Source organism: Prunus avium, chromosome 5 (assembly GCF_965620075.1).
Source record: "Prunus avium chromosome 5, drPruAviu1.hap1.1, whole genome shotgun sequence".
Classification (NCBI taxonomy): domain Eukaryota; kingdom Viridiplantae; phylum Streptophyta; class Magnoliopsida; order Rosales; family Rosaceae; genus Prunus; species Prunus avium.
In genome coordinates this window covers 15,543,999-15,567,253 of record NC_142288.1, presented here as the reverse complement: position 1 = coordinate 15,567,253, position 23,255 = coordinate 15,543,999, and the positions used below count along the sequence as shown (strand labels likewise).

The following is a 23,255-nucleotide window of genomic DNA, read 5'->3' as shown; positions in this document are numbered from 1 at the left end:
ACTGCTTGAATCAGCGTAGCTCTTCCTGCCAAAGACAAAAGATTGCTCTTCCAAGAGGCCAGTCTCTGATGGACCTTATCCACCAGTTTTCTATGGGTGTTGCGGGAGACTCTTGAGTGGAGCAGGGGCATCCCTAAGTAATGACCAAGGTTTTCAGTGAGGGGAGAGCCACAGATGTAACTGATTTCAGTAGCCAAAGCATTATTGGTGTTGGGAGAGCAGTAGATAATAGACTTGTCAAAGTTAACAGTTTGGCCAGAGGCTCTGCAAAAAAGCGATGCTAGAATCCACGTTGAAGGTGCATGTATATTGGAAGTTCTAGCCAGAATCCACGTTGCATGATGGAACGAGACCAAGCAGCTTTCCGAGAAGGACCAGAATCGGAAGAAAGCGATGCTAGACAATCAGCTCATGGTAGTACAGGAAGCAGACGTTCCAGAACTGTTTCCAGGAGGCTGAATCAAATACAGGAAGTTGTGTTCCGGCAGGAGGCTACAACACAAAGGAGCCAGGATTCTTTGAATAATATAACAGCCATGATGCAATGGCAAGTTAACAGGCAGTTCAGGAAGGACCGTGAGGTTGCCATGGCCAGAATTCCAAACCCTGATACTGTCGTACAGCAGTTAGACCTTCCCTACGGTCCTCCACCAGGGCTAGCATGGCCATATCAAGAGAATCCTCTTATTGCACAGATAGCTGGAGTACCGGGACCTGAAGAAATCCGAGCTGGACAGAGGGGAGGAGCCCCTCTCGCTCAAGAGCATGAGCCTCCAGTCAGACCAGAAGGACCTGCGCCAGTTCAGGTTCCCCAGAATCAGCCAGAACCACCTGCGCCACAACCTGTGGCCCCGCCAGATCAACCATTGCTACTTCTGCCTGAGGCACCAGCTGTGCCACCCTATAGACCAAGAAGAATGGATCCTAATCCATTTCCTCCACTAGCAAGGGGCAGGAGAGGCAGAGGTGGAATTAACCCTTTTGCCAACAACGACAGAAATAGACCAGGGGCGAACTGGAGGAACCATCCAGAGGCTGAAGAAGAGGAAGAACACAGGGAAGAAGCTCCGTCTCGACCATACAGAATGGAGCACAGGTTCGATCATAATCAGCCAGAACAGGGACGAAATCCACATCCTGTCAATGCTTTGAATGACATGGGGGCATTACAGAGAATGATCAGGGAGATGATGGAGCCGGAGGCCAGGAGAGGAGAAAGGCCTACCTACAGAAAGCCATTCTCGGCTTACATAGACCAGATTCCTTTACCTGCAGGTTTCAAAGTACCAAACTTCACCTTATTCAACGGAGAAGATCCTCATGCTTCGTCGGTTGAGCACATAGGCAGATTTTCTGTCCAGTGTATAGCTATAGAGAATAATCCTCTGTTAAAGCTAAGGCTTTTTGGGAATTGGCTTTCACCTGGTACACCAGTCTGCCAGCCAATTCTATTCAGACCTGGGAGCAAATGGAAAACGTTTTCCATGATTATTATTTCAGGATTCAGCCAGAAGTCACCATCAGTGATCTTGCCGCTCTCAAGCAAAGCGAAGATGAACCTGCCCAGGATTTCATAGCCAGGTTTAGAAAGCTCAAGATGAAGTGCCGAATCCCTATGGAAGAAAGGCACTTCATTCAGATGGCTCAAACCTCCCTTAAGATTTCTTTGAGAAAAAGATTCGATGGGATGCTATTCGGAGATCTGGCAGAACTGGCAGACAAAGCATCCAAATATGAGGAACTGCTAAGGGAGGAACAGCAGAAGAGGAACTCTTCCAAAGGTACATACTACAAGTCCCCTTCTTCTTCAATCTATTTGATTGAGGTAGAGTCAGAAGAAGATACAGAGGGATCGGAAGAAAGAGAGGTTGCAGTGGCAGAAATGGCAAAGTTAAAGCATCCTATCAGCTGCAAAGCTCTTACAAAGCCACCAAAGGACCAGAAGCCGCCACCATTCACAGGAGGATTTGTTCCAAACAAACCAACACAGAGCAAGGTCTACTCTTTCGACCTGACCAAAGTCGATGCTTTGTTCGATGAGATGCTGGCGCAAAAGGCAATAGAGACGCCTCACAAGCTACCCAAACCAGAGGAGCTTAAGGGCAGGCAGTATTGCAAATGGCACAATTCTTGGAACCACTCCACCAACAGTTGTGTCGTTTTCAGAGATGTCATACAAGAAGGAATAACTGCAGGGAGATTGAAACTAGCAGAAAAACCACCCTCAGTTACGACAGATCCTTTTCCCCAGCCCCAAGTTAACATGGTCAATCTAAATTGGCCAGAACGAAGGGAAAATGCCAGTTCCAGCAGGAGCAGGAGAACTACAAAGGAGAATTTCCAAAGGCCAAAGGCGACCATCTCGGCTGGGATAGTACTATGCAGTAAATGCAAGTGTGAAAGTGAGTTAGAAGTGACTCTGGACAGGCAGAACCAGCCCACACACAGCGTGTTTGACCGGATTGGAACGTCGCACCAGCAAGGCTTAGCTCCGATTCCTCCCAGAAACAGAGTCAGACAAAGGGATTATCTTAGGCCAGATCAGCACAACAGAAGAATGCCAGAGCAGCCTAAGGCGGAGATACCAATTAGGATGCCGGGAAATGACAAGCCCTTAGCAACTATCATAGAAGGAAGATGGTATTCCGTTGGAAAAAGCGGCAGACCAACCTTGGAATTAACCAGAACTCAGAAAAGAAGAGTTCAGAGGCAATATTGCACCTTCCTTAGAAACAGGAAAGATGCACAGGTGTTGACAGAGCCAAATTCTGCCAGAAGAAGAGAAAATCCAGAAGCAATTCCTCAGGCAGAACAGACAGGACATAAATCCCAAAAGCTGATAAAGACAGAACCCTCCATTTGTTCAACCTCATCCCCAGCCGATCAACCCGAACTTCAACAAGTACAAGAAGGGCCAGAACATGTTCCAGAAGAAGAACAACAAGGCTGGACTGAAGAAAACGAGGAGGAACAGTTGGACTATGAGCCATCCGCAGAGGATCAAACTGGTTTCCTCGAGACAGGAGAACAAGGAGACTGGACAGAAGAAATGGAGTATGACGGAGGGCTAGACGAAGAAACCGAAGCTTTTGGGGCAGAATTGGAGAACTTGTTGCAAGGTGATCTTGGCATTAACATGGTATTTATCCTATCGGAGAGATTCAGGGCAGTAGAGGGACAAGGAAGCCCTCTGGAGGGAGACGTACTCTCGCAAGAAAGCTTCGAGTGCAGACTGGCGGAAGTAGAAGAAGCGCCAGAACAGCAAGTGCCTGTTGCCAGAACAGGCGGAACCACCATGAAACCAGCTGCAGAACAGCTCTGTTTCTCCAAGCCGACCAGGGAAATGGCCAATCACCTCAGGCCTCTATTCATAACCGCAAACTTTGGAGGCATTCCTATTTCCAAGGTAATGGTAGATGGAGGCGCAGCCATCAATCTTTTACCGCACAGATTGCTGAGCAAGATGGGCAGAACAGAGAAGAATCTAATTCCAACACGTTTGACCGTCACCAACTTTGCTGGGGGCATCACTAAGACTCATGGAATTCTGGACGAAGATGTCATTGTTGGAACCAAAAAGCTGAAAATCGCATTCTTTGTGGTGGACACTGCTTCTACTACCTACAATGCATTACTCGGAAGAGACTGGATTCACCAAAGCCTCTGCGTTCCTTCTACTCTACATCAACAGCTAGCTCTTTGGCATGAAGAAGGTTACATGGAGATAGTAGAGGCCGATCCACGGCCATTTCTGCCCTCTTCCATGTGTTTTGAAGCAAGGTACTATCATGATGACCTTGGTCCTTTCTCTTTCTTTGGAGTCAACCAGAACGGCCGCCCTCACGGTGTCACGGCCCAAAGACTCATTGAAGACGGTCTGGCCAGTTCTCTAGAAGACTGGAATAGGCCTTTTGTTCTGACCCTCCAAAACTCCGATGTCTAGTCCCAATCAACGAGAAAAGGATTGAGCTACAACAATCCGATCCATTACAAAAAGATTGTTGACGTACTGGGGAGAAATGAAATTCACTGCGTGGGATCCAGCCATTAATATGGCAGAATTCACACATGAGAGCATCGAGGAACAGGAAGAGAGTTTACAGGAGGAAATTTTGGACTTTGCACCAGCAGCACTAGATGATTCCTTACCAGAAGTGGAAGATCCATTACAGGAGATTAATCTAGGGACAGAAGAGGATTCAAGACCTACTTTCATTAGCGCACTACTAGAAGAACCGCTCAAAAGCGAAATCATCACACTTTTGCGTGATTTCAGAGATTGTTTTGCTTGGCATTATCATGAAATGCCTGGATTAGACAGGAAACTGGTAGAGCACAAGCTGCCTATCAAAGAAGGCTACCTTCCAATTAAACAGGCCAGAAGAAGAATGTCCATGGAGACAGAATTAAAAGTCAAAGAAGAGATAGAAAGATTGCTCAAAGCAGGATTCATCAGGCCGACCATTTACACTGACTGGCTAGCCAATATTGTCCCGGTTCTGAAAAGAAAAACAGGGGCAGTAAGGATCTGCGTGGATTACAGAAATCTGAATGAAGCATCCCCCAAGGATGAATATCCTATGCCTATGGCAGATATGCTAGTAGATGGAGCTGCTCAGAACCAAATGCTATCTTTCATGGACGGCAACGCAGGGTATAATCAGATCATGGTAGTAGAAGAAGATATCCATAAAATAGCTTTCATGTGTCCAGGGCACATAGGTGCTTTTGAATACACTGTAATGCCTTTTGGCTTACGAAATGCAGGAGCCACTTATCAAAGAGCAATGAATTTTGTTTTCCATGATATGATAGGACATTCTCTAGAAGTATATATAGATGATGTGATAATTAAATCCAAGGAAGCAGAAAATCATGTGTCCAATCTGAGAAAGGCATTCCAAAGAATGAGACAGCATAAATTGAAGATGAATCCTAAAAAATGTATTTTTGGAGTACAGGCAGGAAACTTTTTGGGTTTTTTGGTCCATCAGAGGGGCATAGAAGTTGACAAAAATAAAGCAAAATCCATTATAGAAGCTCAACCACCTCGGAACAAGAAAGAGCTGCAAAGTCTTCTGGGAAAAATTAACTTCCTAAGAAGATTCATATCCAATTCCGCGGGGAAAATTCAGCCTTTTTCTTCCTTGTTAAGGCTAAAACAGGAACAGACTTTTAAATGGGAAGGATAGCACCAACAGGCTTTTGAAGAAATTAAGCACTATCTGTCAAATCCACCAGTTCTGTCCCCACCAAAGAAAGGCAGACCACTCAAACTCTATGTGTCTGCATCAGGAACGTCAATTGGAAGTCTGTTAGCCCAAGACAACAAGGAAGGGAAGGAACAAGCGGTATACTATCTGAGCAGAACTCTGACAGAAGTAGAAAGAAATTATTCTGCAATCGAAAGGCTTTGTCTGGCTTTATATTTCACTGCTATAAAACTCAGACACTACATGCTGCCATTTACCATTTATATCATTGCCAAGACAGACCTAATCAAATATATGCTAACAAGGCCAATGCTAAGAGGCAGAATTGGGAAATGGACTCTGGCTCTGACAGAATTTGCTTTCAGGTATGTCCCTCAGAAAGCTGTCAAGGGACAAGCTGTAGCAGATTTCCTAGCCGATCATCCAGGAGAAGAAATTGAAAATATGGACTCTTTGGATATAGCAAATGCAGATCTACTAACAAGAGCTCATGTTTGTCTTAACAATCCCATCTATTCGATTGACCTCACACCTTGGAAGCTATACTTTGATGGATTAAAAACTGACTTAGCTTCCGGAGCAGGGATTGTTCTAGAGGAACCTTTGGGAGTCAGACATTGTTATTCTTTTCAGTTAGATTTCTAATGCACCAACAACAGAGCTGAATATGAAGCTCTAATCATTGGCCTCGAAATGCTGATAGAACTCGGAGTCCAGTTTGTGGAAATCTTGGGAGACTCTATGCTTGTTTTGAAACAGATTGCTGGGGAATACAAATGTTTGAATCCTGCTCTAGCTGTCTATTTAGTAGCAGCTAGGAATCTGTTGACGGAATTCAGGGAAGCCACTTGGGAACACATCCCAAGAGAAGAGAACTTTGCAGCCAATGAACTGGCTCAAATAGCTACAGGAATACAAATCCCGGAAGATTGTGTGCAAAGGATTATCAGGGTAGGGAAAAAGAGTCTGCCATCTGTTCTGACCAGAGGAATGGAAATAGACGTCAATTCTGCCATAATCACTGAGGATGACTGGAGAACTCCCATCATAAGCTATTTACAATACCCAACCTTGCCTTCTGAAAAGAAAGTCAGAATCATGGCTTTAAATTATCTTATGTGGAATGAAGATTTGGTCCGAAAAAGCAAGGATGAGGTATTGCTAAGATGCTTAGGAAAGAAAAAATACATGAAGGTCATGGGAGAAACCCACGAGGGGATATGTGGAGCACATCAAGCCGGAAGGAAAATGTGTTGGCTAATTAGAAGGTATGGCTATTTCTGGCCAACCATGATGAAAGATTGCATTAATTATTCCAGGGGATGTGAGGCCTGCCAAAGACATGGACCAATCCAGCAAGTTCCTTCGGTCCCCATGAATCCAGTAGTCAAGCCATGGCCGTTCAGAGGATGGGCAATGGACCTCATTGGCAAAATCTATCCAGCAAGCAGCCAACAACATTGTTTCATCATTGTAGCCACGAATTATTTTACCAAATGGGTAGAAGCCAAGCCTGTTAAGTCTACCACGTCTCAAGAAATCATCACTTTCATAGAAGAACAGATCATACAGAGATTTGGTATTCCAGAATCAATCACTACCGACAGGGGATCTTCTTTCATATCTGGAGATATGCTAAACATGGCAGAAGCGTTCAAGTTTAAGTTGCTCCAATCCACTCCTTATTATGCTCAAGCCAATGGACAGGCATAATCAAGTAATAAAGTAATAATCAATATTATCATAAAAATGCTTGAGAAAAATCCAAAGCAATGGCATGAGAAGTTGTCAGAAACATTGTGGGCGTACAGAACTTCAAAAAGGGAAGCAACTGGCATGACTCCGTATGCCTTAACTTATGGACACGATGCAATTCTGCCTATGGAAATTGCAGTTCAATCCCTCAGAACTGCTCATCAACACGAACTAGTGGGAGAAGACTACAACCAGGCCATGTTATTAGAACTAGAAGGGTTGGATGCAAGTAGGATTGATACCCTCAACAAACTCTTAGCAGGAAAACAGGCTGTGTCGAGAGCTTACAACAAGAGAGTTAAAAACAAGAGTTTTGAAGAAGGAGAGATAGTCTGGAAAGCAGTTCTGCCCCTCGGAACACATATAGCTGGTTATGGAAAATGGTCACCAATTTGGGAAGGACCTTTCGTAATTAACCAAGTCTTGGGATTAGGAGCATACAGGCTACAGGATCGAGATGGAGAAGTCCATGCTGCGCCAATCAATGGCAAATGGTTAATGAAATTCTATCCAACCATGTGGGATTCACAGGCTGTGCAGACAGATCCTGGGATAGAAAGAGAACGAATTGAAACTGTTGCTTGATTTTGTTTTAGTTTTAATCCTATATTAATGTAATCTTCTAAGTCTTCATTCAGTTTTTTTAGAAAAATTAAAATTCCAAAAAATAAATAAACTTTTATTTTCAAATAGTCACTTTGGTGACTCAACCAGTTCATTACAATTCCAAAATCTGAATTTTAAAATCCTAGTCTTCTAAGGGTTTCCTGCAGACTTGTCTTCTTAATTGAAAGCTCCTTCTGAAGCAGCACTCCCTGGTGGATTGAAGCCTCTGCAACTTCCAAAGCTGGCCTGGAAGCTGAAACCATGCTCTGCACAAGGAAGGTGGCCTTGGTCTTAGAACTCAGTCCAGCACCCAGCCTGCGCTGCTCCTCCCTGCGTTCTGCCAGTTGTTTTTGAAGCTCCTCAATCTGCTTCTCCAGCCTATCTGCGGTAGCCTTGGCCTCTTTATACCCCGCCACCATCTGGTCCAGTTCTGCCTTCTGTTTTGCATAATCAGCCAAGTTGGCATCGTGGGTAGCCTTACAGAGTTCAGAAGTCTCGAAAGTGGGCTTGAGATCCTCATAACGATCATGTAGATTGAGCACATCTCTGGCCAGATTCAGACTTATCTCAAGAATTGGCTTAGGAGCCATGTTCTGCCCGTGCAGCAGGTCCAGATCCTTCATCAGCTATTCAACAGCTTCCCTATTTTCCTCCAGCTCCAGCTCAGTAGATTGCCAGATCTTCACTCTCTCCATGGCCTCATCCACTGCTTTGGATTTGGTCTTGTTAGGGGTAGAACTGAGTTTCTCCAGCTTGTCCAGTTGGGCATCCAAGTCCATAGCCTCAAATTCGGCCAATTCTGGGTCAGCAAAGGAGGCCGTGATAGTTGAGACAGCACGGGACTGGATAGGCATCTGCAAAATCAAAATTGTGGATTAGAAAAGGGCAGAAATGAAAGGAAAAATTCATGACATGGTGAATACTTACAGCTGCGAGAACAGGTTTCAAAGGGCTAGTCACCATTGCCACGGTTCCTGCAGTTCCGGGCACTTCCACCTGAAAAGAATAAGAGTTAAAAGGAAACAAGGACAGGATAAAGTGCGAAGGATGGACAGAAATAAAATGACAAGGACTTACCATGGCTTCAGAAACAGTAGCAGTTAATTCTACTTCTGGCTCTGGGGCTACAACAGGAAGCTCCACCTGCTCCACAGGCCCCGAGGCAGATGGTTCTGCCAGGCCTGCAACTAGAAGTTCTACCTGTTCCACAGGTTCCAATACTGCTAAAGCCTCTATCTGCTCCTCAGACCCCAGCATTGCTTGTTCTGCGTGAGCTGCGACAGGAGGATCAGCCTGTTCTACGGGCTCAAATACAGGCAGATTGTTTAAAACTGCCACAGAAGTTTCTGCCTGTTCCACTGGTTCCGAGACAGAACATTCTTGCTGCTCCTCAGAGGCTGGAGCTGCAGTGGAATGTTCAGCCTCCGTGTCTTCAAAAGCGGCCAGTTCCGAGCTAGTCAGTTCTGTCCTAGGCATAGCACGCTGTTTCTGCGCCAAGGCAATACTCTCTGCTATCACCTCAGCCGGGATCTCCTCCTAAACAGACAAACAAAAATTAGGAATTGGAAAAGGAAAAGCAGAAAGAGCATATCTATAAGTGGCCAGAGTTCAGTCTTACCTCTTCCTCGAAATCTTTTCCTTTCTTTTTTGAAGGGGCTTCCACTACTGTTTCTTGCTGCTTCTCCTTTTCAACAGCCTCAAAAGCTTCCTGCAGCTCATCATCGGTTCCAGAGGCCTCATCCGGATTGGCATTAAACTCCTCTGTCTCATCAGAATCAATCTCACGCCTCTTCCTAAGTCTTTTAGACCTAGTGAGAGGAGGAGGAGGGGGACTTTCAGCTGCACAGAACAAACAAGAGTCAGAAGAGCAAATAGGACAGAACATGTCAAAGAAAATGGAATCTGAATACGAGAACTATACCAGAAGTCTCAGGTTGGGCAACTTTGCCCCGCGCAGGAGAACTTTCCTTTCTTTTCTTTCCAGCAGTAGAGACAGCCTCAGCAAGTGGTTGTTCTGTCAAGTTTTCATCCTCGTCATCTCTAGAAGGAGGCTCCAAATCACCAGCGGCAATGACAGAACTCACTGCATAAGAGAAATATAAAGTCAGAACTAAATCCAGCACAAGGAAATAGAAGGAACAGGATAAATCAAAGCTTACCAAACATTGCTCCAGCCTGAGCCGTCTGTCCACCAATGATTTCCTTCATAGAAGGGTCTGATACAGGCAGAACCGATTTGTCAAACAAATATAGATAACAGAACAGGAAAATACAGACAGAACGAAGAATTTACCTTCTATGATCTGATCGTTGACATCTTGAATGGTCTTAACTGTGAATTTTCTGGCCTCTGCCTCGCCAAACACGTTTCCACAGGTCCAGCGCTCAAAAAGCACCTTAACTGTAGCGGCCGAAGCGGGTATCCCTCGAAATCTGGCCTTCCACCAAGCATCAAAGTCGGCAGAACTGGATGAGTTGAGCTCCCAGGATGGATAAAGACCATCCAGATTGTTATTAATTTTATTAACTGCATAACGAGCATCCTTGTGCACCTCCAGATTATCTGAATCTCTCCAGGACGAGGCTCGATTGCAACTTCGGTAGTATTTGAACGGAATGACCTGTGGACAGCCAAGTTGTCGTGCGCAGAAATTGGGATGGTAGACTTCTGCCCCCATATGATAGTTTGGTGGCTTCCCACCTCCATAAGGCAGATCCCTCAGCAAGGATACGCTCAGAAATATCTTCCTGTATTCTGTCCTGGTAGCTTCGTCTTCCGGCTCTTTTTCAAAAAGCCGATACCCAGGCTGGAACCAAGGGTATGTTCTTCTGACCACCACCTGCCACTAAGCTGCAGAACGTTTGGAACAATGCCTGAACCACATCAGGTACTCTTCAATAGAGCGCTTGGGCACTTCTGCTGACATCAGAGGAAGAGCCAGAACCTGGTTTTCAGACAGAACTAGATCAGGAAATCGAAACTCTGGAAAATATACCTGCAGCCAGACCTGGATCATCCAAAATGAACCATGAGCAGATAGATTCAGAGGACTCTCCATTGTGGCAGTATGCAAATTCTTGAAAAGATGAGCCAGAACTGACGGCCCAAGTCCAACGTCGGTGTGGTTGTGCAAGGCTTCGGCCAAATGCCTGTACTCAAGCAAAACAGCAGAAGAACGATTGGGGAACACAAATCTGTTCAGCCAGTACAGAAGGAATAGCATATGCTGCTGATCCTTGTCCTTCTCCACACTGAATTTTCTCAAAAAGTTAGAGAAAGAACAGTTCTGGTTGATAGAAGCAGGGGAGATAGTGAAGGGTGTGGCTAGCTTCTCCTGGTTCCTCCTTCGGTGGTAATCACCAACAGCATCAACAGGTCTTCCATGGGGTCTAAACCCAAAAATCTGAGTCGTGTCCAGCAGAGTTGGCGCCATCGGACCCACACGGAAATCAAATGTGTTGCTGGCAGAATTCCAGAAACATAGGGCGGCAGCAAGCAGGTTCTCATCCCGATTAATGGACTGTTTAGACAGAAGGATTGCATCATAAATTCCTGCCCACCTCCAGTGAGCTCCAAACTTGGGAAGAAGTTTGTCAATCCAGTCCGCCCACTTCACAGGACTATTCCTCACTTCACTGGACGGAAAAGAACGGCTCAAATTCTTGCTGACCCAAGAATAAGAGGATAAGGCAGAATTCCCTTGGTAACACAGAGGTGCTTCAGCATCCTTCTTGATTAACTCTGCTATCTCAGCTGGGACAGAACCAAACCAGCGAGGTCCCAAAGTCAGAGTACTGTCGAACAAATGAAGGACGTTTTCGTCCAATTTTTTCTGAACAAGAGGATGAAGTCTGCTTCGAACTTCCATGGCGTGAGCGTCGATTCCAGTTCCGGTAATGTAATCCGGAGGAACTGAGGTGGAAGCGCTTTGGGCACGAGTCTTTGGAGAAGACATTTTCTAGGTTTACAGGCTAGGAACAAAAGAAGGATTAAGGATTGAACTGAGAAAAGGGGAAGGATTCTGATAAAGACTGAGAAAACCGAACTCTGAGAAAGCTAGGTTTTGAGATGAACAGGAACTGGAGGTTTCAAATTTCTTTTAAAGGACTCGAAATCGTGGGAAAGGGAAGACAAGACGCCACCTGAAAGCTGATAATGACGAGCTAATGACCAGCTAGTAACTGACCAATTTCCCACGAAGTCTAGGCAGGAGGACGTGGCAGACAGGGGGCGTTTTATTTCGGCGCGCACAAATTAATAGCCGAAAAACATTAAGTCTGGAAACCGCCGTTTTTAAACCAGTTCAAACTTAATGGGGGCATTGTTGGGCCCAAATTTGACACGCCAAAACCAAAAGCAAAGAGCCCACATCACTTCCTGGGCCGCTTGAAACGATTTCAGCCCATCAGCACGTCCAGTCCATTAAGCAAAGCAAACATGCCAATATCACGTGGCCCAAAAGACGTTAGGAAAACTGGGCCGCAATAGAAGCCAAAACAGCCGAAAGAAGAAATGGGCTTGACGGTTTGGATTAAAAAGAAACATACCCACGTGACCCTGACTTAGAAAAGTCAATGAAATCGGCTCGAGATAAAGTTTGAACAGGAGCAGGCAAAAAGAAGAACAACTCATAAGTGGCTTTGCTGCCAGGAGATCAAATTCCGCTTAGTTTATCTAAAGATAATCTGGATATTTTTTAGGAACGCCATTTTCAAGGATAAACAGACTCTGCTTTTATGAAAAGAGAGATAAGCGGAAAACAGGGAGCTGTTCGAAAGCTGAGAACTAGCTATCTCAAAATTCCAGATTCTTGCAGAAGCAGGTAAAATGGAAGAACAAGCATGGCGCCCCATCAAAAATGCAGAAGCAGTCACCTCAGAAAACTAATCATTGAGTGTTTTCTTGCCAGAAAATGGATGGAACCCCTGTTTGTTTTAATTAAAAATTAAAAAAATCTTTTGATTACTTGCCGCCCACTCTCAAAGAACATTTCATATATATAAGAGGGGGTGAACAGAAAAAAGACAATCAACCAAAAACAACCCAAAATTCAGTCAAAAGACAAACACTCAAATGGTCACTTGATCGCAGAATCCCAAAACAAAGTTCCAACAGACTCAGAGTCTGAAGTACTCCAAAAGCTTTCCAACAAGCTTGCAGAATCATCTTGTTTTCTCCCAGCAGAGGCAATTAGACCACTACTTCTGAGTTGAATCCCAGTTCATAAGTCAACAATAACGAGATTTCTCTTGTTACAAATTTGGTTCAGCAAAAGCCAAGACTAGCAGAGTTTGAGTATTTTCAAATATGAAAAACTCAACAAATTTATGAAGAACCCTGACTAAGCAGCACAGGTACTACAGTACACCCCCAGCTCAAGTCCAGCCACTTCTGCCCCTTTCAGACTGGAGAAATCCCAGTTCTGCCCATCCAAAAGCCTTCCAGGGCTTGAAATAGATTGAAGCTCTGCCAAATTCAAGCTTTGGTATCGATTTGCAGCCAAAACCCATCAGTTGAAGTTGTTTGAAGTCCAGTCCAGCACAGGCACACCCAGTCCAGCCCAGAACAAAGGCAACTACCCAGACAGAAATGGAGACACAGCCCTCTTCTTATCTTTGTATAGTCAGTTTTCCCTTTTTGAGTCTTGTAAAAAGAAGTTCTGCCTGAAATCAGTTCAATCGTTATCATTTATTCTGGCCAGAACTACCAGTTTTATGTTGAGAAAAAGTATGAAGTCCTTACCAGTCTAAGGCATAGAAAAGAACTTACTTGGGAGATATTCCTCACCCAAATTCACAATCGTTTGATTAAAGTCAATAGCTTGGGGCGCAAGCTATTCTTATTCCCAAGTCTGTTAGAATCAAAAATTGCTAACAGTGGCACGCTCGACACATAAAGAAAGTTAATTTGCTGACCAAACCATGGTCTTCGAATTAATGGGGAACTTTTCCCTACCATCATAGGAAACAAACAGAAACGGGTAAACAATTTCATATTTTCATTTCATGAAAATATGAAATTAAATATGTAAATATCGATTGGGAGTTTCACTAAAACACCCAAAATGGGGGTTGAAATTATAAAAAAACCCAACACCCAAAATACTTTATAAACACACCCAAAATTCATCATTACACACACTCAAAATCCATTTATAAACACACCCAAAAAATATACAATTGTTGATTTTGAAGTTGATTTTGAGTGTGTTTCTATGTTTAAATAGTATTTGGGTTTTTTTATAAATACATATTTACGATTGAGTTTATTTATAAATTTGTAATATCGATAAATCAACAATAGTCGCAGCCGCCCAATTGAAAACGACCCCAATTGCAATGGACAATTTTCTCATTTTCTCAAAGAAAAACGACCCAAAACGCATCCCTACTACTTCCGAGTGCAGTCCGTCCGTTGCTCGAGAATCCGCCATGGGAAAGAACAGAAGAGGAGGAGGACGAGAAAAACAAGACCACCGCCCTCCCCAAGACGAGGACGACGAGACATGGACTCTCAAACCTCCACACAATCAAGACCAAAATCTTGACGCACCTTCAGTCCCTTCCACTTCTCAGGCACAGAGTATTGGTGAGAAAGCAAATGGGCAGCAAGAAAAACAAGAAGAAGAAGAAGAAGAAGAAATAATTGCAGTTGAGGCGTCTGAGTCTAGGAAAGGCGAGGATGATGATGTTCTGAGTAGATTGGAAGAGTTGCAGCTCGGTGTGGAAGAACCCATGTTGTCGGATGAGCAGCTAAGGATTGATGATCAGGCTCAGGAGGATGAGGTTGTGTTCAAGTTTTTAATTTTGTTATTATTCAATAAGCACAGGAGTTGAAAACATGAAGGGCCGCTTTCGTAATTGAGTCGTTTAAGCTTCTAACATAATTTATTAATGAGGGTAAAGGAAATCAAATTGCTACATTAAAAACATGAACGGGTGATTTCATAATCGAGATGATAGGGTGGGGGTAATGTTTATGTGGCAAGATTGCATTTCCCAATAAATTGTTGAGCTAGATATAGAAAAGAGTAATCTCTCTATGTTGGTGTAATACATAATGAGGGAGGGACTGAAGCTAAATAAAAAACATTGCAAGGTTAATGTGACTCTATTTATGTTTGCAAACCATCTGCTACTAGTTAAATAATTTGGTGCTCACATATAGCAGCATCTTGAACCTCCTTATTATTTTTATTAATTGTTATTATTATTATTATTTTGTTATTGTTGTTGTTGTTGTGTTTCTTTGGACCTTTTCTCATCCTTTTAAGTTTGTGACAGTTGCTTGCTATGGAGTCCATTTATGGAGACGACTTTTTCATCTTTGAAGGACAAGGAGGCTGTCGATCATTCCAGGTTTGGCAATAATCCACTACTTCAGAGGCTCCTTTTAATCATTATTTAGTGAAATAAGTAAATATGTGAACCTGTGTATATGCAGATTCATATACATATTGAAGCTCCTGGTGAAATTTCTGTTACTACGAAGTTGAATTCATCTAGTGATCTTAAGACCAGAAGCGACGGTTCTGATGAATTCTCATACTCTTTCAAAGCGCAGCATCTTCCACCAATTATGTTGACATGTTTGTTACCTAAATCATACCCAAGTCACCTACCACCGTATTTTACAATATCCGTTCAGTGGCTGCATTCTAGTAAAATCTCCCATTTGTGTTCTGAGCTGGACTCAATATGGAGAGAACAACCAGGGCAGGAGGTTATGTACCAATGGGTGGAATGGCTACAAAATTCTTCGCTTTCGTATCTTGGTTTTGATAAAGAAATAATTCTTGGTCCTTATGGGGTGAGAGATGCTGGAGATAGACGTGCAGTTACTGGAAGTGTTTCCCCAGATGTTGACATTCCTTTTATTAGAAGTTACAACGATGATAGACTCCGTGAGAACTTTCACAAAAATTTGCATGAGTGCCGCATCTGTTTTAGTGAGTTTGCAGGTAATCTGACATAAACCTTTCTTGACACAGATTCTTTTGAATTTGACATAGAATTTATTTCTATTAAAAAATTGGTTTTTTTTTTCTTTTTTTTTTTTCTTTTTTTCTTTTGGGCCTTGAGAAATATAAAACATATCTAATATCTACTTAGTTCACTTATAGTTGCTAGACTAGTTTTTCTCTATGCTTGAGAATTATTAATAACTTTGGCTCTAGAGAGTCTTTTTCATAAGATTTATGCTGACTCTATATTCTGGTTGAGTGAACTAAAGTATGATCATTGTTTGCATACACAAAGGGAAATAATCATTGAACAATTATGTTGGGAATTTTCATTCAAATCATTTCTCCGCAATAAGAGCAACAGTTCAATACATTTCATTCATTACCTGAGCCAAAAAGAAATTAACTTGGTTACAACTTACACGTGATTTTCTCTAGGCTTTTCCAGTATGATTTCTACACATGCATACAAGTACATGTAAAACTTAGTATTCATGTGTCTGTGTGTTAAACGATGTCCTTGGGATGGATCTGTCTAAGATTCCGTCCTTAGGATGAAACTATCAGGATTCCATTTTGCCTGAATTCATTAAAATTACTTCATGATTGATTGTAATTTCCTGGTCATAAGCTCTTGTTAGCTTGTAATTAGCTTAATTGATTCATCCTTAGGAGGCAGCTTAACTGATTCATCCTTGGGAGGTGTACCATCTATTGAACTTACTATCTATGAAAAGTCAATGCAGGTCTTATTCACCGCTCTAATTGATCTATCTTTCTAGGCACTGAGTTTGTCAGACTTCCATGTCAGCATTTTTTCTGTTGGAAATGCATGAAGACTTATTCTGACATGCATGTGAAGGAAGGCACTGTAAGCAAACTGCAGTGTCCTGATGCAAAATGTCGGGGTATGATTCCACCAGGTTTGTTAAAACGATTGCTTGATGATGAAGAGTTTGAACGTTGGGAGTCCTTAATCTTAATTAAAACACTAGAGGCAATGTCAGATGTTGTGTATTGCCCAAGATGTGAAACTCCCTGCATAGAGGATGAAGACCAGCATGCCCAATGCTCAAAGTGCTTCTTTAGCTTTTGCACACTTTGCAAGGAGCGGCGCCATGTAGGTATTCAGTGTATGACACCAGAAATGCAACTTCACATCCTGCAGGTAAAATTTATACTCTTTGCTGTCCTTATTAATCTTTTTTTTTTGGTTACGGGATGGAGGGGGGGAATCATGTTTATCCCTTCATCAAAGCAGGATATTGTGCTTGAATCAACTGCCATTTGGTAGAAATGACAGTCATAACTTATTTTCTGGTACTGAGACATGCTATGATTTGCTGTTAAAAATATTTGGTTCCTATCAAAACAAAAAGCAAGCTGTTGTAAAGGGAAAACAACACCACCTTTGCCCAAATTTTTTAATGTAGTATGGGCAAATGCTGATGATTCCCTTAAGTTCCACATGGTAGAATTTGCTGTTACGCTTAGTTACAAAACACATATTTGCTTGTGAAGGGTTGATCCTGTATAAATTCTATTTAATTTAGTTTTTTTTATGTCAGTTACAAATTCATCTGTGTAGTCTGACTTTATATGCAATGGTAGAGTTAAATGATCCGGAACCCTGATTTCTGCCTCTTCTTACATTCACACAGACCAGTTTCTGTTTTCGTTTCTGGTTCAGCAGGCATCATCTAGTTCTCATCAGATGTTTCAATTATCATTTTATTTACCTTGTAACTTGAATCTGATTATGTGCCAAAAAAAATATTGAACTTGATGCAGGACGCATAGGACCTAAATTTATTAGTTTCCTAGATTCTCTAGTTTTCCCAATTCTAGTAGGATTTCTACTTTTCCAGATTTCCAGATTTCTAGTTTTAAGTTTCCTATTTTATTTGGGTTAGGATTTCTGTTAAGCAAGGGATTTTTATCCTATTATGTCTAGGTTTTAGTTTTCTATAAATAACCCCATGTAGTTCTTTAAAATTCAGATTTGAATGTTGAGTAAACCTTTTCCTAGAACTCTTTGATTTCGTCCCTTCGATCTATATTTCTTCTCCTCAATCTCCGATATTCTTCTCTGTTCTACTGTTTCTGCCCTTTATCTCGTCTTTTCGATCTATATTTCTTCTCCTCGGTCTCTTATATTCTTCTATGTGCTATTGTCTAAGTGCTTAACCTAACACCTATGGGCTGTACTACATCAGAACTATTTTGATCATACTATAAATTCTTGTTATTCTTCTCAAAATGAAAATACAGAGGTTCAAAGGCATGTTTTTGCCATGATAAATATATCTTATTTGTACAATTAGTAATATGTTTGCAGCTGTGAATTCCTCCAAGTCTTTTGGGTTTGGTAAATACACGGTGTTTTGTTGCAATACTAGGCGAATAAATTAAACAGGTCTTAGCTGTCAGTTTCTCTGCAATGGGATAACTTCATGCCTCCTTAACATTTCATAGCCATTTTAACAGCTGAGATAAAAGACATATATGTGGCAATATAAACTGTGTTTTATGGTATTCATTCAAAAGTAAAAAAGAAAAAACTTTGTCTTATGGTTGCTGCAAACTGACCACGTCAACCTCAGGCTAATTTTCCTATGGATTATCTCAATTCACTAAGTGCAAAATGGTTTTACTGTCTCCAATGATATACATGATGGGACCTTCGCAAACTCTATCAATTTACTTCTGCCATGCCCAACCACCCCCATTTAGATGTCATTTTCACTTCGATTCAATAACTCCCATATCTCCTTAGTTTTTCATAGGCATTTTGACAGCTAAGAAATGGTGTGCTTTATGGTGGCTGCAGAATGGTAAAGTTTTCTTTTAATGTTTGAGCATCCAACTCAAATTAATTGGCAATGGTTGGAGACATCCTCATAGGTATTTTGGTGCTAGGCTTAGAACTAAATGCAAGATATATTCTCAATAGTGTTATAGTGCACGATCAATTTATGATATCTGAGTTAAACATTTCTTTGGTCCCACCCTTCTAGAGAAAAAGGATATCTATCTTTCATTTCTATTAGAAACTTCATATTATTTTAATTTACTAGTGAGAATTGAATACAAACAAATTTATAATGCAGGAACGTCAAAATTTGGGACAGTTGAATGACAATCAAAGGCACAAAGAACGTGAGAAAATCAATGAGATTCTCAGTGTGAGGGAAATTCTTCGTGATGCAAAGCAATGCCCATCTTGTAAGATGGCAATATCACGAACTGAAGGTTGTAACAAGATGGTGTGTAAAAACTGTGGGCAATACTTCTGTTACCGCTGTGATAAGGCAATTGAGGGATATGATCATTTCAGGTTTCTAAATTGATTTAAGTATTTGAGGCTATTCCTATGCTTTATTTGTATGTTCATCAATATGTATATACATATTTTCTGTAGAACTAATTAGCTTTGTATTAATTGAAGAGATGGTGCATGTGAACTGTTCCCGCAAGAAGCAATTCAGAACTGGGAGGCACAGATGAATCCTCGACAGGTTTTGGGTCAGATTCAAGCTGAACTCTTTGCTGCACATGGTCAATTATGCCCTAATTGTGGTCAGTTTAATGCAAAGGTGAGTTAAGACGGCGCCTTGATACAAATCAGATATTCATGGGTTTACTTGATGGTTAATAAGGAAATTCATTATGTTCTCTTTTTGTTTTTTTCAAAAGTAGTAAATGTCCTTTTTGTCTTTCTGAGGATTTTTGGAGTTGTGTCAATATGATAAATAGAGTTTCTGCCTTTTCCCATCAGATTGGCAATAACAATCATATGTTCTGCTGGGCATGCCAAAACCACTATTGCTATTTATGCAAGAAGATCGTCAGGCGAAGTTCTCAGCATTATGGACGTAAAGGTTGCAAACAACACACAGCCGGATAGTTGTGACACAATTACACCCATCTATTCAAAGGAGAAAAACTGTAAACGACAGAGAGTAACTGTGCACTCAGATCACATGTAACTGAACCTTGTGAAGATTGTATGATCCAAACGTAGTGCGGGGTGATAAATAAATAAATTTCCTATGCAAGGCAGTTCATGGCACTCTTCTTATTGGCTGCTCCATCTCTGCAGTTTTCCCATTGCATTAAATTTAACAGTCTCCACTTCTCTTTTTTGCTCAAATCATTATGTTCTGGCAATGATAGATGTTCATCAGTGTTGTAAAGTTTTAGTGGAAATTGGCCAATACAACAGGGAAATTACAGTTTTGAAATTATTGTAAAGCGAGCTGTGGATAATACGGCCGAAGGCCATTGGTATGATATCAAAAAGCTTTAATGCGTTAATCTTTTTTTTTGTATAATTTGGATGAGTGCTTTTATGTGTTCATGTTATACAATGATTTCAGGTTTTAATGTTTTCTTTTATTTAATGCAGTTTAATTGCTTTTTTCTTTCATGGTAAAAAAGATAAATTGTATTTAATGCAGTTCAATTTGCTTGTCTTTTCTTTTTTTCTTGAGTGTAATTACATTAGTTTGATGTATGTTGTGAGGCTTTACTAGACATGAATTACAGTGTTAGTGAGGTAAATTTATAATATTAATTAAATTTTAATTGAAAAACGGGCTGTAATATTCATTTAAGCCTGAATATATTTTTTATGGCTGTAATATTTAGTGAAGTTTATGATTTTTGTTGATGCATATTTGAGAACAAAAAAAAAAGTATTAATGTTTGAAATGATTATTTTCATAGTTTTGAATTATACTCCCCCTTAATCTAGCGCCCCATCAAACATAGGACAGAAGCCAAGCCTATCCTAGACAATTCTCATAATTAGTCTTGTCCAAACCAGTCCTACGTAACAAACAGAGCCTAGATGTATGACTAAAACCAGTTTTATGATACCCCGTTCGCTATTGATTGTAGTCATTGTGATATGATTTCCTGGCTGGCTTTGGTGTCAGATTATTTTCTCATGTGACTCTGTATGTGTGTTACTTTGTGCCCTTTGATTCTAGTTGGGCATGTGGGCATAAAGAGAGCATGCTGGATCCTCGAGGAATTGTCTTAGCAAATATTGGCTACTGTTTATGGCTTACGTAAATGAGTATGCAATTGGTGCATGTTTTTTCACCTAGGCCAAAGTTTAGCAGTGGTATGTCACGGCCGGTGATTATCCTTTCTCGGTGTTTTTTCATCGTTATGATGAAATATCTATGGCACTAATAGTGACAAAAGAGGTTCTAACGCATAATCGCTTCATCAATGTCCTCTGTGTTTTTTTTTTTTTTGTGTCGTTTCAGCTTTCCGGAGGACTGCCTTAATATCAAATTATGATAGAGAATCAGTTCTGAGTAGAAGATACGAAAAGCCTGGGGTATTAAGTGTAAGATATGAACAACATCAAATTTTATCTACCCGGGATTTTTCTACTAGCGTTCAGCCTGAAAGGATATGCTGGGAAGGTTCCTCTCATGCAGTTGTGTTCAAAACGCTCGAAAAGGCCTTGAAGGAACACTGAGTGAAGGAAGCATGGGAGTCCTTTATTGATTTTAAAAGGTTGCATGGCTTTCAGGAAGATTTTGTTATCCGTAAGCTAATCACTGTAACTGTATTTGTCTGACCTTCACTGGCTACTAAAAGCATGTGATACAGTATTGGTAATTTTGAAAGAGCGATTAGACTTACTACAGTCTGATATCCTGGCAAAGCTCTCCCTCTCCTTAGCGCGAAGTCAAATGCCTAAACCTGCAACAATAATTCCTAGAATACTACTGGAGAAACAGAACTTGGCCCCATGAATGTATTGTGCTTGGTTGTTCTGCATATGGTAAAGACTGAGGTTGGATGCAAGGTGCAAGGTGTGTCCCAACCTCAAGGTGAGGGGTTGAATGTATTGTGCTTAGTTGTTGTGCATGTTCAAAATTGTTTGGCGTGATTTATGGATCATTGACTTTCTTTGCACACTAAGGATTTCCATATTAATTGTAATTGATTTACTACTTTATATAGAAATCAGAATTTATTATTTTACTTCGCTACTAAGGCACTGTTGTATTATAAATATGTCCTCCTATAAGGAGAGGAATACATAGAAATTTCCCACAAACAAATATTCTCTCATAGTTTCTCATATTTTAGCATGGTATCAGAGCAGCGATCTTGGAATTATTGACTCTAGTTTCAAACCCTCATCGCCGCCATGGGGGAGGATGTTTTTTTAATTCCTCATAGAGGTAGCATCATCGACACCGCCTCTCCTTCTCAGTCGACCTTAGTCGAATTGAGTGCTCAGATGGCTCAGTTCCTAAAGATGGAAAACCAGACCCCAACCCTAGCCAAATTGAGTGCTTAGATGGCTCAGTCCCTAAAGATGCAGAACCAGACCCCGAACCCGATCCTGACTCAGGATCTGACCAAGACCCCTATTCCGATCCCGATCTTCAAAGAATTGATTTCCAGAAAGACCTAGACCCCAAATTGCCTTAGATTCTGACCTAGATACCAACTCGGACTCAGACTTAGACCCCAACTCCGACTCAAATTTCGATCCAGATTCCTACTCAATCTATATCCTATGCATCTTCTGCTGCACATATTATGACTTTCCGACCAACGACCCCGACACATGGACAAGATTGCGCATCCTGTGATGATCTGAGACACACTCGTGAGACTTGTTTCAAATTACATGGCTACCCCGAATGGTGGGCTACTCTCAAAGAACGAACACAACGTGACACTGCCAGTAATGGTACTTATTATGGATTCCATACTTCGGATAAGAGTGATTCCATAGACTGGATAATTGATTCCGGTGCAATTGATCATATGATGTTTTATCCTGTTGATTTTCTGAATACTACCCAACCTAGACGAACTTGTATTGCTAATGCCAATGGAGTTACTTATCCTGTGACAGGGTTGGCATTATTGCTCTATCATCCTCTCTCTCATTGTCTAATACTTTACTCGTTCCATCTCTATCTAATAAGTTGATGTTCGTTGCTCAGATTACTGAACAATTAAATTGTTGTGTACTAATTTACCCGAGTTTTTGTTTGCTTTAGGATATTCACACTAAGGAGATTCTTGGTTGTGGTACTAAGCGAAGGGGGCTCTATTATGTGGATGACTTCAGTCTCGGCATGGCTAACAGTGTGATGCATCCCTCTAATAGCAAACAAAAGCAAATCTGGTTGTGGCATTGTTGATTGGGACATCCGTCTTTTAATTATATGAGTATCTTCTACCATATTTATTCTCAGATTTTAAAGACTCCAACTTCAAATGTGACACATGTATTTTGGCCAAGAGTCACCATGTGCCCTATTCGTTGAGTACGAGCAAGTGTACTACTTCGTTTACGTTAATTCACTATGATGTCTGGGGACCTCACCTATCACTGCTCCTTCTGGCGTTCGATGGTTTGTCACATTCGTAGATGATTGTATATGAATGATATGGCTTTATTTGATGAAGAAAAAAAACCGAAGTGTTTCACTATTTCAGTTCTTCCACAAATAGATGAAAACTTAGTTCAATGCTAAAATACAGATTCTTCACTCATACAATGGTGGAGAATTTGCCAATCATGACTTTCAGACTTACGTCCAACAACATGGAATTATACATGAGACGAATTGTCCTCAGACACCACAACAAAATGATGTTGTTGAACAAAAGAATCAATATTTTCTGGAAACAGCCTGAGAACTTCAGATTGGTGCTCATGTTCCTC

The 23,255-nt window shown here is 41.4% G+C and overlaps 2 protein-coding genes and 1 pseudogene across 2 annotated transcripts; 2 read left to right on the top strand and 1 right to left on the bottom strand.

The window, feature by feature from the left end:
- Positions 1–6,962: 6,962 nt before the first annotated feature.
- On the top strand, positions 6,963–7,553 carry LOC110751563 (uncharacterized). Its single transcript, XM_021952055.2, has one exon. The coding sequence runs from the start codon at positions 6,963–6,965 to the stop codon at positions 7,551–7,553; it is 591 nt and encodes a 196-aa protein (XP_021807747.2).
- Positions 7,554–7,708: 155 nt separating this feature from the next.
- On the bottom strand, positions 7,709–8,428 carry LOC148294389 (uncharacterized; annotated as a pseudogene).
- Positions 8,429–13,891: 5,463 nt separating this feature from the next.
- Positions 13,892–19,855, top strand: NHL8 (NDR1/HIN1-like 8). Its single transcript, XM_021948555.2, has 7 exons — positions 13,892–14,360; positions 14,859–14,933; positions 15,019–15,535; positions 16,321–16,706; positions 18,649–18,875; positions 18,987–19,134; positions 19,317–19,855. The coding sequence occupies exons 1-7, from the start codon at positions 13,914–13,916 to the stop codon at positions 19,443–19,445; spliced, it is 1,929 nt and encodes a 642-aa protein (XP_021804247.1). The 5' UTR covers positions 13,892–13,913; the 3' UTR covers positions 19,446–19,855.
- Positions 19,856–23,255: the final 3,400 nt, after the last annotated feature.

Bases quoted from the DNA above. Each gene is read 5' to 3' on its own strand.
- LOC110751563 (XM_021952055.2), top strand. From the start codon at position 6,963: ATGCTTGAGAAAAATCCAAAGCAATGGCATGAGAAGTTGTCAGAAACA.
- NHL8 (XM_021948555.2), top strand. From the start codon at position 13,914: ATGGACAATTTTCTCATTTTCTCAAAGAAAAACGACCCAAAACGCATC. The intron at 14,934-15,018 runs GTTTGGCAATAA...GTGTATATGCAG, and splicing joins GAGGCTGTCGATCATTCCAG to ATTCATATACATATTGAAGC. The intron at 18,876-18,986 runs GTTTCTAAATTG...TATTAATTGAAG, and splicing joins GAGGGATATGATCATTTCAG to AGATGGTGCATGTGAACTGT.